The sequence below is a fragment of the Ceratotherium simum genome, chromosome 3, assembly GCF_057802395.1.
Source record: "Ceratotherium simum simum isolate JZ-2026a chromosome 3, ASM5780239v1, whole genome shotgun sequence".
NCBI classification, from domain to species: domain Eukaryota; kingdom Metazoa; phylum Chordata; class Mammalia; order Perissodactyla; family Rhinocerotidae; genus Ceratotherium; species Ceratotherium simum.
The window spans coordinates 57,783,753-57,799,779 of NC_141902.1; the positions used below are offsets into that span (position 1 = coordinate 57,783,753).

Genomic DNA, 16,027 nt, shown 5'->3' on the forward strand with positions numbered 1-16,027 from the left:
TGAGACAGTGAGTGGTCAGCTCACTTTTTCACTGTCATCACTGATGGATGTAAGGGGGAAATTATTGTCAGTCTATCACCATACCTGGACCCTTTCCATCACAACAAACAGAGGGAAGTTAAAATATGCATGTAGAAGTTCAAAAGTTCATAAAGGGATTGTAAAGTTCTGACTATCCTAAACCTGACTACTTTTTCTCAGAAACATCTAATCCTCTCCGATCATTTTCCATATGGAAATGTTCTCCTTACCATCTGTTTAATCACCTTCTAGTCTTCTTAGTTCATATCACTGGTTCCAGCAAAATCTATTCTTTCCCCCACTATCCATGGCTTTTAGGAAAAGGTTTAAGTAAGGGGTGCTGAGTGCTAAAAAGTTTTATTAAAGCATCTTAAGACAAAAAACAGGAGGTTAAGAGCAGGTTTATCTGGGTCGCAAAGGCCAGGTCAGAAAACCTGGTTCCTTCTCAGATATTCTACTTCTTCAAATAGGAGAAAATATTTCATTTTAGTAGATGGGCTTTAAAACGTATTTTTAACTTCAAAATTTAAATACAATTATTACTTTTTAGTCACCTGGTCCTCTGAAATACTCTAAGCTTTTTATGCTCATCCCTTAGTCCTACCTGCCCTGTTGATGTCAAAGCAAGTGAAGATTGGCTCCCAGCACAAACTTTGCGAATGAACATTCCTTGCAAAGCTTCAATAACTTTAGGTTTATATACTCTGTTAGTATCACCATGGCCAAGTTTGCCTATAAAAACAAACACATTCAAGTTAAACAATTTACTTATTTTAACAAACTTCTATTTTTTTCCTAAGTATTTAAGTTGAAAAATATTACTAATCTTTCCATCTCTAACTTGACAGTTTCTGACAGCAGAGGATGTAACAAATGAATATTGTTGTTACAAGAAACAACAACCAATAATAGCCTTCTGAATCTTAATTTCAAGCAATTAAAATCACTTTGAGATATGAAAAATTATTTTCCTGTCTTTCTCCCCTTTAATGCTCATATTTCGAACTTTAAATGTGAGTTTAATTATTTGATATAATAAAGAGGTCCTATATAAGAGTGTGTATTTAATTGTTTTTAATTTTTGAAAAGATTCAATAGTTCATGAAATACAAAACTTGGCAAATCACTAAAGAAGAAAAACAAAGGGCCAATAACATATAAATTCAAACTCACTAAGAATCAAGGAAATACAAATTAAATGATACCATTTTCACTACTGAAATTATTTTAAAAATTATCTTAATTTTAATTCTCAGTGTTGTTGAGGGATATGGAGAAGTGAGTATTCTCACATTGCTGGTAGGAATGACTAAGTAAAGTGGACAAAGATTTAGCCATTCACTGTATTGTTTTTAATACTGAAAAAAACTGGAAACCATAGAGATATTCAACAATAATAAAATGGTTTTATAAGTTGTGCTACAACCACATGAAAGAATACTTCCAACCATTTAAAACAAAAATGTAGAGCCATGTTTGTTGACATAGAAAGATATTTATAAAATACTATTAGATAAAAACCAGCAAGTTATAAAATAAAATCTATGATACATAATAGGTCTGCTTTGTTTCTCAAAAAAACCTATGTAGAAATATATGCATATATTTGCATAAATGCATATTTATTTAGATGTCTATTTACTGAAGTTTTAACAATGGTTACAGCAACGTTTGTAGGAAGAGATCATTTTAATTTTTCAAATTTCTGCTCATCTCTATTTGAGTTTTTCTACAATAGGCAATGTACTATATAAATAAAAAATAAAACATTAAAAACAAGAAAAAAAGGCCAAAGCTATCAATAAATAATTTTTTACATACCATTGTCTCCTCCTCCAAAAGACCATACAGTTCTCCCATCTTTAGATAAAGCAATAGTATGTGAACTGCCACAAGAAACCTCTCCTACATTGCTAATGTCTTTTACTAAAGTTGGAATGTTACGGCTATTACTGTCACCATGACCTTGAATAAAACACAAACAACAACAAAGAAATAATGTTAATTCTTTTTCTTTAGGCCATTCCTTCACAGGTGGAATAAACATTACAAGTTAATAATAGAACCGAGTTATTTTTCAAGTGCAATTAAATATGAAAACCAGAATCATTTCCTATATCTTCTCATTCAGTCTTCTAGGCTGCTCCCCAACTGAGGCATCCAGTTCCTTCAATGAATCATTAAAACATTCTATTTATGCTCCTCTCACAGTACTTATCTAATGCTGTCTAGTATTATGCTCACGTTGATTTGTTTTCACTACCCACTAAATTACACACTTCCAGATCACGATGGTATCTTTCTTATCCCCGAAATCCTACAGTGCCTGCTCATAGCAGGCACTCAGTAAATACTTGCTAGATTTAATTACATCTTAAATTTCAGCACCAGAATCTAGGTATTCTCTATATAAAATTGTCTTCTTCTGAGCTTAAAACTAACAAAATAAGTGATAGCCTGTGGCCTATTAAATCTACTCTCACTGCTTCTCAGTAACCATCATTTCTATTTTTCTGTGAAAATAACTTCAATTTTTAAAAAATCTTACCTAATCTTCCAAAGTCTCCTTCGCCCCACGTGTATAATTCACCATCCTCTGTGACAGCAGCACTATGTCTGTATCCAGCTGACACACAAACAACTACCTGCATTGCACACAAAGTAAATTTGATGACCACAAAGATGCTAAATCATATAGTACATATTTGATCCTATACACAGAGACTTCAGAGATACTAATATTCATAATGTATCCAGGAACTGTGGAGGTTGTGCCCAGGACAAGGGTCCCTGGCTAAAGGGTGCTGAAATATAGCCTACGCTCTGTTTGCCAAGCCATGAACCCTGGCTTCCATCCAGAGGAGAGGACAGCTTTTCTTAATTCACACAAAAGCACTGTAAAGACTAGCAGGGGCCCCCAATTACATCAATCTAATCACTTGCAAGAATATTATATCACCAATCAAGTCTTTACTCAAAGAGGTGGAGGGGGCTGAACACTCACGGAACAATGAAAAATTTTTAAATATAATGTTAATATAAAACCTCCAATCCTGGCTAGTGAAGAAAATTCATTACATAATAGGGATAACTCTCAAAAACACATTAACTATTACCAATGCAGATATATCTAAGCAGTTTATATAAGCTTATATTAATTAAACACCTGACAGTATCTCTTTACTCTCAAGTAGCTGTACAATTGATGAGTAGAATCCAAGGAATAAGGGTATATATAGCAACATAATTTGGGGATCACTCATACCTTGTAACACTGATCAAAACCACTGACTACTGAGAAAAGACAGACAGAAAAAATATCTACATTGGGGCCAGCCCGGTGGCACAGTGATTAAGTTCCCGCATTCCGCTTTGGAGACCCAGGGTTTACGGGTTCGGATCCTGGATGCAGAACTACTCACTGCTCATCAAGCCATGCTGAAGCGGCGTCCCACGTAGAAGAACTAGAAGGACCTACAACTAGGATACACAACTATGTACTTTGGGGCTTTGGGGAGAAAAAAAGAGGAAGATTGGCAACAGATGTTAGCTTTGGGCCAATCTTCCTCAAAAAAAAAAAATCTAGACTAATAACTCCCCATCTTTTTACTCTCCAAAAATTAGAACTCACTTTAGAAAATTCAAAATTTAGATTCAATTAAAAATACTGAGCACCTATTACTTTCTAGATAATACGCTAAGAACTTCTGAAATTTTTATCTGTAAATTACTAAGTTACTTTACAGGACATTTTTCCTTCATGACATTCATACTAAGTTATTTTTAATTGGCAACGTTTCCATTATAAAATGGAATATTACAAGGAATACAAGTAATGAAAATTCAAAAGAATTAGAATTAAGGAAGAAAGAAGGTGCTAGAAAGACCAGGACAATACAACTTCAAACAGTATTTATCTGAAGTTTCTCAGAGCCCCATATTCAACATCTTATCAAGTGTCCCCTGATGTTGTCAAGTGGAATGTTCCAAGGCTCACTGCTTTGGGGTTGATGTCTAAGTTAAAATACTGATAGTTACAATAAAGCAAAATTCGTTTGATAGCCAACTTTGTCAGACAAATTCCCATTAAGGAAAAGTGTCCCGGGGCCAGCCCCGTGGCATAGCGGTTAAGTGTACGCACTCCGCTGCTGGCGGCCCGGGTTCGGATCCCAGGCGCCCACCGATGCACCGGTTCTCAGGCCACGCTGTGGTGGCGTCCCATATAAAGTGGAGAAAGATGGGCACAGATGTTAGCCCAGGGCCAGTTTTCCTCAGCAAAAAGAGGAGGATTGCATGGATGTTAGCTCAGGGCTGATATTCCTCACAAAAAGAAAAGTGTCCCACCTGTAATTCTGGTGTAAAATTAAAATTTAAACTTTAAAAGATTTTTATATAAGAAAACTTTCATGGAAAGAATGCAATCTTATAATGGAGAAACCCGTATATAATTGCATATAATTATAAGTTTAGGAAAATACCTTCACCTCTTTAAAGAAAGGTAAAATAGAAATAAGAAGAGGAGATCTAGATTCAGCTTCTAATGGTGTCAATTATTTGTGTGTGACCTTGGGCAGGTTACTTAACCACTCTAAATGCCTCATTTAGATTTCTGATAAAATGCCACCTCCTCTAAGAGAACCCTCTGACCTCATTATCTAATATCACATCCCGCCCAAGTTAGTATCTATCACATTACTCAATTTTTTTCTTTACTATTATTTGAAATTATTTTATGTGTTTGTTTACTTATTTATTATCTCTATCCTACAGATTAAAGCTCTATGAGAGTAAAGATTTTGTCTGTTTTGTTCACTGCTATATGTCTAACGCCTAAAACACTGCCTGGCACTTGGAAGGTGTTAAGTAAATATTTGTTGAACAGTTGATTCTCAGTTTCCTTATCTGTGAAATGAGAATAATAACCACCTTAATAAGGCTGTTTTAAGAATTAAAATTAAATAATGTATGAGAAAGTGTTTTGTAAACCATAAAACAGATATATAAAAGATAAGCCAAAGGGTTGGAGGGTGGCAACATCAGAAAGAATACATCAAAATCTGAAAGATATTGTCAGTTATAACACCAGTGCATCTAATTATTTTTAAACCCAAAAAGAAAGTACGTACCTTCCCCTGCAGAGGGCCCTGAATGAGTTTGGGATATTTCTGTGTTGAACTATTTCCATGTCCCAGTTTCCCATAATCACCATCTCCCCAACTGAAGACTTCTCCTTCTGTTGTAAAAGCTAAAGTATGACCATCAGATCCTTTAGAAGATGAAACCTTTTTAATGGACCTGTGAGGCTCAAATGTTAACTTCTTTAAAGTGGACTGATTATTGGAATCTCCAAGGCCCAGTCGCCCATAGCTGCCTTTCCCACAAGCTCTGACAGAGCCATCCGTAGAAATGACAAAAGTGCAGTACTGCCCAGCTTCAATCTATAAGCAAAAAAACAGCATCATAAATGTAAAATGCTTCTGTGAGAATCAGAGTATAATACTTAAGGCTGGTTTTATCAAAAAGGCTCAAAGGAAGTCTTTTAAAGCAGAATATGGCATGAATCTCCATAGAGATTAAAGAGTAAACAGAAAATTAAGAAAACTATTAATGGCCTTTTCATGTTGACTTCACTGTTGAGCTCAAATTAATGTATATTTTATCTTTTCAGGTTATCTACCCGTTCATGGTTCAATAAAACAACAAAGTAAAATGTTTTAGCCTCCTCTTGTAATTGATGAAGGGCAAAAATAAAATTTTCCTATAAATTCCTTAGAGTCCATTATGGCAAGAACCATATAAAATATATTCTAAACTTATTTGAAAAAATGTGTTTTAATGAAAATAATAAAATAGAAAGTTCTAGCTGGTCAAAAGGTAGCTACAAATGTAAAAAACTGATCATCATAAGAAAATGAAGTGTCAATCCAGCAAAGGGAAAATTCCAGTTTTTATTTAGTCTTATTTACCATTTGTGTTGAATATAATGGTAAGTCTGTTGTCATTCACATTTCTTTTTAAAAATCCAGATCCCAATTTAATTTTGAAACTTGGAAACATTGTTAAGGAAATAGGGGACTCAAATTTTTTTTTCTATTAAAAGGAAAAAAACCTGACACAGTATGGTACAGAAACAGCACAGATAAGAAACAAGCAAGAATCTTCACTCATTTAAAAACTACTCAACATTATTTAAAGCAAACCCTGCCATCTACCAATTTGTAAGGTATGCAGAGAACTCACTGTCTGAGCATCAGAGAAACTAGGAGCCAGCTTGGGTTGTAATATTTTCTCCTGTGTGCCTTCTACCAACTGATGGCTGCTGTTGCTTCCCCAAACATAAACCTCACAGGTTTCCGAGACAATGGGAGCATCTCCAGTCTGAATGCTATCTGGGCTAGCACATGTTCTTGAGTAATCAGAAGCCATTCTGCAAACCTATTACAAATTTAAAACATGCAATAGATAGTCAATACATTTTTTAGTGTCGATATTTTTATAAGTATTCTCTGAAATTACTACTGACTTTCCTTCTTCTAAAACACTCAACTGTTCAAATGACCCAAGAACAACACAATCAATCTTAAACACACATAGCTAGACCATTTACTCCTGCAGAATAAACCAGTAAAAGATACTAATAAAGGTGGCAAAAATGGGGAGGGGCAACACACAAGCCTTTTTTAACTAAAAATTTTATTATTGCATACAACAGCATTATAGAAAAACAAAATAGAAAAAAACACCATTGATAATCCCATCACCTTAATACAATAAATGTTATCTTTTTCATATATGTCCTCCCAGAATTTCACATATACATGTTATTTAACATAGTTATCACAGTGGATATATAAAAGTGATGATACAGAAGAGTCATGAAAAATTTTTCATATGTCTACCTAATCTTCACAACTGAACCAATAATATTGCACCTAATGTAAAAATCACAATTTATTTAACCACTTTCCTTTAACAGGACATCTAGATTCTTTCTACTTATTTGTTATATAAGCCATTTTTAAGAACATAGTTACTACATTTTTTATTACTTAGTAGAGAACTATAGAAATAGGACTACTATACCCAAAAAAATGACAACAATCTTATGATTCTTGAAACATACTATACCAAATTGCTTTCCAAAATGGTGCTACAATATTATTATATCACCAGCAACGTACAAAAGGAGGGTTGTCCTAAAAACAGTAAAGATCCCGAGCAATTCAACACTCAGTCATATATACATATATATATATATATATATATATATATGTATACATATAAAGTAAAAATCATGGCCTATTTACCATTTGTGTGGAATATATGGTAAAGTCTGTTGCCATTCATAATGCTTTTTAAAAATCCAGGCTTTCTCCCACTCCCCAGCCCCACAAAAAGCACAGGACCCAGGGTAGCCATCCCTGTTATGAGAGTACCAGTCTCAGTGCATCCATACAAACAATACGTAGCACACGTTTAATTATTTTGTAAACTTAAGTGGGGAAAAAGAGGATGCACTATTTTAACTTTACATTTCCTTATTACCAACAGAACTAAAATTTTTCCATTTATTTGTTTACCATTAACTTCTGCCCATTTATTAGGGCTCAATGGATTTTTTTGCTGACTTGTATGAACTCCATACAATAAAGATATTAACTCTGATTATGACTGTTGTCAGTTTGTTGTCCGCCTTTTAGTTTTTTTGTTGAATCAAGCAAAACAATAAGAGAAGAACCTTCAAAAGTCAATACCTTGGAATACCAGTCCATTAAGTGGGAGGGGATAGAGTAATTTTAGTCAGAATTTTTAAATAGTATCCAAAACAATCGAGTATGTGTGTTAGATAAATATTTTCCAGTGAACATGAGGACATACAAAATATGCATAAGTGAAGGCTGCCAATCCCTAACAAAAGATCTGGAAATTTTGCTGGAGACAAAAGGAGGATGGTGGGGCCAAGAGGGTTAGAATTTTTTAATCTAAAGATCTATTACTATAATAAGGCTTATAAGAAAAATCATAGTCCTCCTCCCACCCCTGCCCTGCAAAAAAAAAAAAAAAGAGGCAGGGAAAAAAAAAATCTACTCACAGGGCTTAGAAATGTGTTTTTTAAAAACAACTGGGGGGTGGGTGGGATTCTGGGAAGACAACAATAGCAGCAGCAACATAGTTCTTTAAACACTCTGAATCACTACAGAGAGCAACTAGAAGGCAAAACTCCAAACCCACGTTTAACATTCACAACAAAACTAAGTGACCAAGGTAGCTAGCTCCAATAACTCCAAAATATAAGCAGGTACGAACAAACCACCACTAAACACAAGATCTGCATTGCAGTGACATCTGTGCAGGAGGAAGCAATAGAGTGTCTGACAGACCTCAGAACAGGAAAAACCCAAAACAGCCAATCAGGTACTCACTGGAACGAACAATGAGCCAATCTAAGAACAGCAGTTGCAACTGGGAAGAAATTGCCCTCTCTGATGGCAGGTAAGTACACGGGGTTCATGATGCGAAGTTTGCAAGAAGCTAGAGCAATCCAACTCTTGTAAACTCTTCAAATTGACAAGGCAAGACTCTCTTCCAGGATAGAATCCCTACACTGAGGAGAAACTACTGGAAGTGGAATAAAAATTAAGCAGGATTGGGACAACAGACAAGAAAGACAGAGAAGATCAAGATAAAAGTTGGGGAGGGGAACATGTTGGGAAACCACCATATTTTTTTAACATTACACAAAAATAATAGAGGGAAGGAGTCTAGGGAGTTAGAAAAGCTATCTTGAATCCTATCCCATTTTAAAAGCTCCAAAAACAAATTTTGCATAAAAATAAGCAGCAGAAAAGTATCAAGGTCAAATTCCATATTAATTTATTATTAGAAAACAAGGGAAAAGAGGCAGAATAACATCCCTACAATAAAAGCATGCCAGAAGGGAACTGCCCACAAAACAGATTAAACTGTAAACCATTTCAAAGCAAGCTAAAGGGATTAAGAAAATGAAACAAGACATGAAAGATCAACATAAATCTGAATTAGAAACACTCAAAAATGAGGTGACAGAACTCAAGAAAGAATTAGAAATAAAAGAAATAAATCATTTCAGAAATGAAGACTAAACTAGAAGGAATCCAAGAGTAAATAAACACAGCAGTTAATACCTTAAGAGTAACAAAAGATAAAAAGAAATTTTTAGAAATGAAAAAGACATAAAAAGTATTCAAGAAAAAGTGACAAGGGGCCCGCCCCGTGGCGTAGCAGTTAAGCGCGTGCTCCACTGCTGGCAGCCTGGGTTCGGATCCCGGGTGCGCACCAAGGCACCACTTGTCAGGCCATGCTGTGGCGGCGTCCCACATAAAGTGGGGGAAGACAGGCACAGATGTTAGCCCAGGGCCAGCCTTCCTCAGCAAAGAGAGGAGGATTGGCATGGATGTTAGCTCAGGGCTGATCTTCCTCACCCAAAAAAAAAAAAAAAATAAAGTGACAAATATTAAAGTTAGGCAAAGATCCAACAAACAGATGATACGGGTCTCTACAGAAGAGAACCAAATAATAAAAAGAATAAAAATACTAGAAACTGTAATTTAGGGAAACTTTCCTGAAATAAAAAAGACTTGAAACTACATATTGAAATTCTCACATCTCTGAGAATATCAACCCTGAATGAATAACATCAAGATGTATTCTAGCAAAATTACTGCTCTTTAAAAAAAACATCCTTTGAGCTTCTCAGCAAAACAAGTACATGACTCATACGGAAAAGAAAATCGGATTGTCTTCAGACTTTGACAGCAAAAGTTTACGCCAGAAGAAAATAGATGAACATATTTAAGATGCAGAGGAAAAGAAAACCTGAGCCAAAGATTTTATACTCTCAAAACTAACTTCCAAGTATAAAGAGCACAGCAGTTATTAACACATAAGAACTAGGATAATCTTGTTCCTATGAGACATTATTGAGGTACCTACGAGAGCATGAGATTCAGACAACCAAAAAGAACAGAGAGACATCGACACAGAGACTGGCAGTGAGCATTAAATACGTAGTTACTTATAGAACTAATACTAAGCGAGGGTTAAAAGGCAGAGCGTATGTATGTTCTGACTAAGTAGAAATAATACAATTATAAAAAACAGGAGGGCATATGTACAAAATTAATATTTTCAGTAATCACAAAGTGCTAGGTACTTCTCTTATTTTTAGGACTGCTGCTTGTGTCCTAACACAACTTTGTGTTAAAACAAATAAGTAATTATGGGATATTCTAATTCTATCATCCCTGTCTGCAACCTTTAGAATCAGCATCCTTAGTTTGGAAGAAAGGAGATATAAACGCAATATAGAAAAGGTTAAGCAAAAATTTTATAGCTCTGAATTTGAAAGTATCAATATCAACTCATGAGGTATTTTAGCTTTAAATATACACACATACACACACTTCCTAGCTTTGTCCACTATAACAGCCTAGAAACAATAATACCAACTCAGTAGCAATGAGCATATTTTAGCACCCTGATTGTGGTTCTGAAATACTATTTCCCACTAAAAGAAACCAGGGCTTTTTGAAGAAATAGCTAGCTGATTCCAGATGTGGGGCAAGAAATGTACAACACGAGTCTGGAACAATTTAATGTGTCAGATAGCAAGGAAGCTATCAAAGATTATTAGACCTATGTCAAAAGAACTTAGGCACACCTTGAGGAGACTATTACCCTGAAAGACTACTGGCCAAAGATGAAACAATACGAGCTTCACTCCAGATAATAACTGAATGGATTGAAACTTGAATAGGTTTAATTCTACGAGTTCACAATGACATTTTGCAAATGAAATCAATTGGTCAAGTTTGAAGGATGACAAGAGACCAATTCATTAAAGTGAAAACTAGTAAATAAAAATTAGTGTTAAAAAAAAAAACAGATAAGGAGAATCAAGCATTTATTCTGCCTTTCCTATACGAGCAGTAGCAGAGTAACCAAAGAGTCAATAAGGGAATCATCACTTTATAAAAATATTCCAATTAATAAATGAAAGAGGAATGATATAATTAGAATATCACCATTTTGCAAATAACAACCAATGAATCAATAGATCTAGTCATTAAGCATCAAGGGCTGCTAATATCACAAAAGGAGAAACAACCAGATGGAACCTAACAGAAGATCACAACAGGATGAATAGCCTTGCCAAAGGGATCAACCTGAGACTCATCAAGGCTTTAGATCCATCTGCCAATTTGCAGAAAATACACAGGATATACAGAACTACATTATGAATAATCAATCAGCAAAATCTAGATTGTGAGAAATTCTACAGCCTAAAAAGCCCAGGTGCCTGAACAAATACATTAAAGGAAAAGAAGAAAATAGAGAGGGAACCTATAGAGTAAGAAATTCAAAAGACTTATCTTTTTTTTTTTTTTTAACAGGCAAAACAAAGGTAGTGTCTAGGGCTGCACACTTGGGTGACACAACTATAAAGAAATGCAGGGAAGTGCTTACTTTAAAAGTCAGGATAGTGGTTACTTAGGGGAAGAGGAGAGAGGCTATGACCAGGACACGAAAGGGCTCCTAGAGTGGCTGGTAAAGTTTTCTTTCTTTACCTGGGTACAGATTAGAAGGATATTTGTTTTATAATAATTCATTAAACCAAACATTTGTTTGTATGTCTTTGTGTATCTATTTTAATAATAATTTTTTAATTAGTTACCTGCACATGATACAAAGTTCAAAACAAATAAAAAGGTATATATTGAAAAGTATGTCTCCTTCCCATCCCTGATACCAGACACATCAGTTCCACTTTCTAGAGGCAACCACTGATGCCACTTTCTTTTGCAACTGTCCCAAGATTAAATGGATTCTTTTTAAGGGACAAATACACGCTATAGCATTTTAAGACAAACTAGTTTTTAATGTAAAGGCCATGATTATTACGTACCTCTTCAAAGAGACATAAAGCTGCCTCATAAAGCGAGCACAAGCCATCAGATGTTCTGGTTGGTTCCCTCCACTGACTCCGATCAGCAGATGAACCCTATAATTAAAACATTGTGGGATACAGTTTGGGAACAAGAGAGATGTATGTATTAAAATCACTTAAATAGTCCACAAAAACATTTGAGGAACTGTTTTATATAATTATGTGCATTAGGATCAAATCCTAACATTAGGTCATGAAACCAACTTTTTACATATATGTGACAAAAGACATGGCTATAGAGTGAAACAGTAAATTAAGTGCCAATCTCTCACTGATTACCTTATTAAATAGTGATTTTTTTCTTAGGGTCACAAGGCTTGACCCAGAAATAGTCAAGGAAGCAGAATTTTGCCAATTACACACTCTCTTTGGGTGGCCAACATCCAGGAAATATTCTACTTCCCTGGGGATGCCTTGCCCACCTGCCCCCAAGGACACAGGCAAGTAGAACACAGCCATCTTGAGTGATGACCCTGACTAGAGCAGCAGAAAGTCCAGACCTCTCTTTTTAGTTTCAGTGCAACTAAGGTCCCAAACGTCAGTTCATGTAGTTACCTGACTACTCCAGCAACAAAGCTTCTTTTTCCTACCACAGCTGAGGAATCAGAGCCCCACTCTGGGACTAAATGGCTACTCCCCACGGTAGGGCCCAATGTCTGTAACCAGAAATCATTCTCTCATTGAAAAATGATAAACCAGAAAGTGAACTTGATCTCCATTGCTCTCTCAAATTCCCATATCCTTAAATCTTTAGATCACAAACGTCAAGTTCTTTCTCTGATTTATCAATCCTATAATTATGAAATTTTCATTGGCAGCTTTATTTCAAAGGATACTATATGGTAAAAATATCTATATTCTAGAGGATCATCTGGCAGATACACATAGAAAACTATATCCCCTCCTGTGGAGGGGAGGTTGGCCTAGATGCCCTGTAAGATTCTATCCAACTCTAAGTTTACATGATTTTACCAATTCAAACTATTTTAATTAACATGATTCCTAAGTAATGAAAGAAATGAATATGTTGGCTATTTAATTTATTGCTGGGTCATCAGGTACTAACCTGCTGCTGCCAAATCAATTTTTTTCTTTTTAGTTGTTTAAGGTGGTGCTTCTCAGATTTTAATGTGGACACGAATTATCTGGAGATTTTGTTAAAATACAAATTCCAATTCAGTAAATATAAATGAGGCCTGAGATTCTACATTTCTAACAAGCCCCCATGTGATGCCACAGCTGCTGTCTGAGGCTCACGTTTTGAGTAGTAAGGCTTTAGAGAGCCACCTGTAGGTCTGGAGTCATACCAGAAGCTGAGTATTCAAAATTAACTAGTCCCTAGATATACAAGGTGTTGCTATACCAGCAAACACTTGGGGACACAGCCTCACCAAATTCCATCATTAGCGTGTAGCACTTCTGCGAAAAACACAATTGGAATCTGTGGCTTCATTATTTAAAGGCCACCTCTAGTGATCACCAAGCCAAAAGCAGATGAGAAACAACAGCCTGCTGTACCTTCCTAGGGGGACCAGGGCCATCATAATCTGTTTTTATGCCTTTCTACAGTATGGAGGAAAATGGTGAAAACAGCATAAAGTTTTCAATGACACACAGACATGAGTTTAAATCTAGGCTCCATCATTTACCGGCTGTGTGACTAAAGGATAAGTTTCCTTATCCTTAGACAGAAATAATGCCTATATTTTTTAGAGCTAATGGGAAGATTAACCAAAATTATGCATCAAACACACTTAGCACAGTTCCTAATACGTCGTAAGAACTCAAAACTGGTAGCGGTAATTGTTATTATTTTGCATCATGTACACTGAGAAAGAAGAGAAAATACAGAGTCTTTAATAAATTCTTGCTAAATTTAAAAATACAAAACCAATAAAACATCCTTCAAACAGTGTCTGTAGTGACTGTCATTAATTTCTGTTCCTCCCAAAAAATCAATAGTGAAGGGTGAGATTACTCCAGCACCAGTCAATTAGGATTAAAGACATCTCTAAAACCCATTCTATACAGAATTCTTAAGGTGTTTTGAAAACATACTTCAAAATAAATAAAAAAAGAAAACAGGGCTATACCTAGACACTTTAAAGAAATTAAATTTTGGAAAATATAACACATTAAAACGCACAACTTCATACATTGTTAACATATCATAGGAAATTCAATGGTCCAGAGATAAAGTGGAATTTAAAATGACACAAATTTGTGGTTTCACAGGTCTTCATTTAATTACTCTCCTCCTAAATATCTACCATCAAAAGTAATGTCTTTTTTTTTTTTTTCACATTTGTACTATTAAGATATTCAGACAAGGACATAAGACTGGACAGAGTACATTTCCTTATGTTCTTACTATCTAGTTTTATTCAAAATTGCTTCAGTGACTCACTGCTGCCTAAGATATCAAGTCTCAAAACCCCACAGCACGAGATACAAGGCGCTGCCTAGCATGGCAGCCTTATCTCATCCCATTCCACCCCATACATCCAGGGTCTTGCTCTCCCACACCTTGGTCACTTTGTGAATTCTGGTCCTCTAATCTGAAAACTTTTCTAGTTCCCCCTACTCACACACCTCACATTTCCACACAAACTCTTCCTACTTTTCAACTAAGCTCAGAGATCCTTCCTCCATAACGCATTTTCTGCCCCTTCCCCTCCAGCCCTCCTCCTGTGTCTCATCACCTCCTCCCCGTGCAGACCTCTACTATAGCCCATTATTATTAATTTGAAATGTCTGTGCATCTCTCTTTCCTTAAACTGTCAGCCGCCTGAGGGCATGGACGCTACAAAGCTTATTCATCTTTTAAACCCAGTGCCTAACAGTATCTGGCACACAGTGCTCATTAAACACCTAGTGGCATCAAAAGCCAAAGTGTTTTTATCACTTATTTCCTTAGAATTCAGAGACGTACACTGCCATTATTTCCCTACTCTTACTCTTTATTTAAATATAAGTTAATGAGTATCTTGTGCACTCCCAGTCAAATACAATTATTGCATGTGTGTGGGTAGCAGAGGTTAACAATCACACAAGTAAATGCAATTTATGGCTTGAACTTATTTTTGTTAGGCCTTATGCCAGGTACTCAACTGATGATTATGTGTCTCTCCCTCTAACTTCTAGCTTGGGGATAAGTTTTGTCCCCGTTGTTCAGGGATAGAGAAATTTAAGACAGGGAGGATCAGATCAGGTTGGGAGTCCAAGTGTACCAGGAGAGACTCTAGATAGTTTCCAAGTTCTCAGACAACACTGTGAAGTGTAAGAAACATGGGTTCTGAAGACCAAGAGCATCAGACTCTATCACTTACTGTGCAAGAAGGAATAATAAATATAAAATTCAATTAAATAACCCTTTCCCCTAAAACCAATCTGAGATTTAATTAGATTCAATCTAATGTACGCCTGTGGTGACTTTGGGAGAGCCAAACTAAATCAAACAAACCTACCAGATTCTTCCCCAGAACAGATCCAGAATTCTGAGGAAAGCAATCTAGTTTTCTGGGCTAGCCCCGTCCCAATAAGGAGCTATATTATAGGGTATAGTTTGGAGGGTACAGAGGAAGACCCCTTCTGACTAAGTGTATTTGACATTTTGTCTAGGAATGAAGCCCAGTGGAGAGAAAACGAGAAATCCACCAATAAAATAAATTTATTATATTTTACATCTATTTTAAGGTAGGCCTTCATGGGAAAAAAAAATAAATCAATTTAGGGGCCTGCCCCGTGGCGTAGCGGTTAAGTGTGTGTGCTTCATTTGGCAGCCCGGGGTTCGCAGGTTCGGATCCCGGGCACGCACAGATGCACCACTTGTCAAGCCATGCTGTGGCGGTGCCCCATATAAACTAGAGGAAGATGGGCACGGATGTTAGCCCAGGGCGAATCTTCCTCAGAAAAAAAAAAAGGAGGCAGATTGGCCACTGGATGTTAGCTCGGGCTAATCTTCCTCCCAAAAAAAAAAAAAATCAATTTAACATAAACACGGTAAAAACTGCGTACAGT

At 35.9% G+C, this 16,027-nt stretch overlaps 1 protein-coding gene across 10 annotated transcripts in view; it reads right to left on the reverse strand.

Annotated features, from left to right (window-relative positions):
* The window catches only part of HERC1 (HECT and RLD domain containing E3 ubiquitin protein ligase family member 1), a 183,175-nt gene that overhangs the window by 125,313 nt on the left and 41,835 nt on the right, over positions 1 to 16,027 (reverse strand). For all 10 annotated transcript variants that reach the window (XM_087428259.1, XM_087428299.1, XM_087428280.1 and 7 more), the window contains exons 3-8: positions 11,966 to 12,061; positions 6,262 to 6,456; positions 5,148 to 5,459; positions 2,570 to 2,666; positions 1,843 to 1,986; positions 626 to 753 (exon numbers count right to left, since the gene is read on the reverse strand). In XM_087428259.1, the coding sequence (XP_087284385.1) occupies positions 626 to 753; positions 1,843 to 1,986; positions 2,570 to 2,666; positions 5,148 to 5,459; positions 6,262 to 6,456; positions 11,966 to 12,061 (972 nt within the window). The remainder of the gene's footprint in view (positions 1 to 625; positions 754 to 1,842; positions 1,987 to 2,569; positions 2,667 to 5,147; positions 5,460 to 6,261; positions 6,457 to 11,965; positions 12,062 to 16,027) is intronic.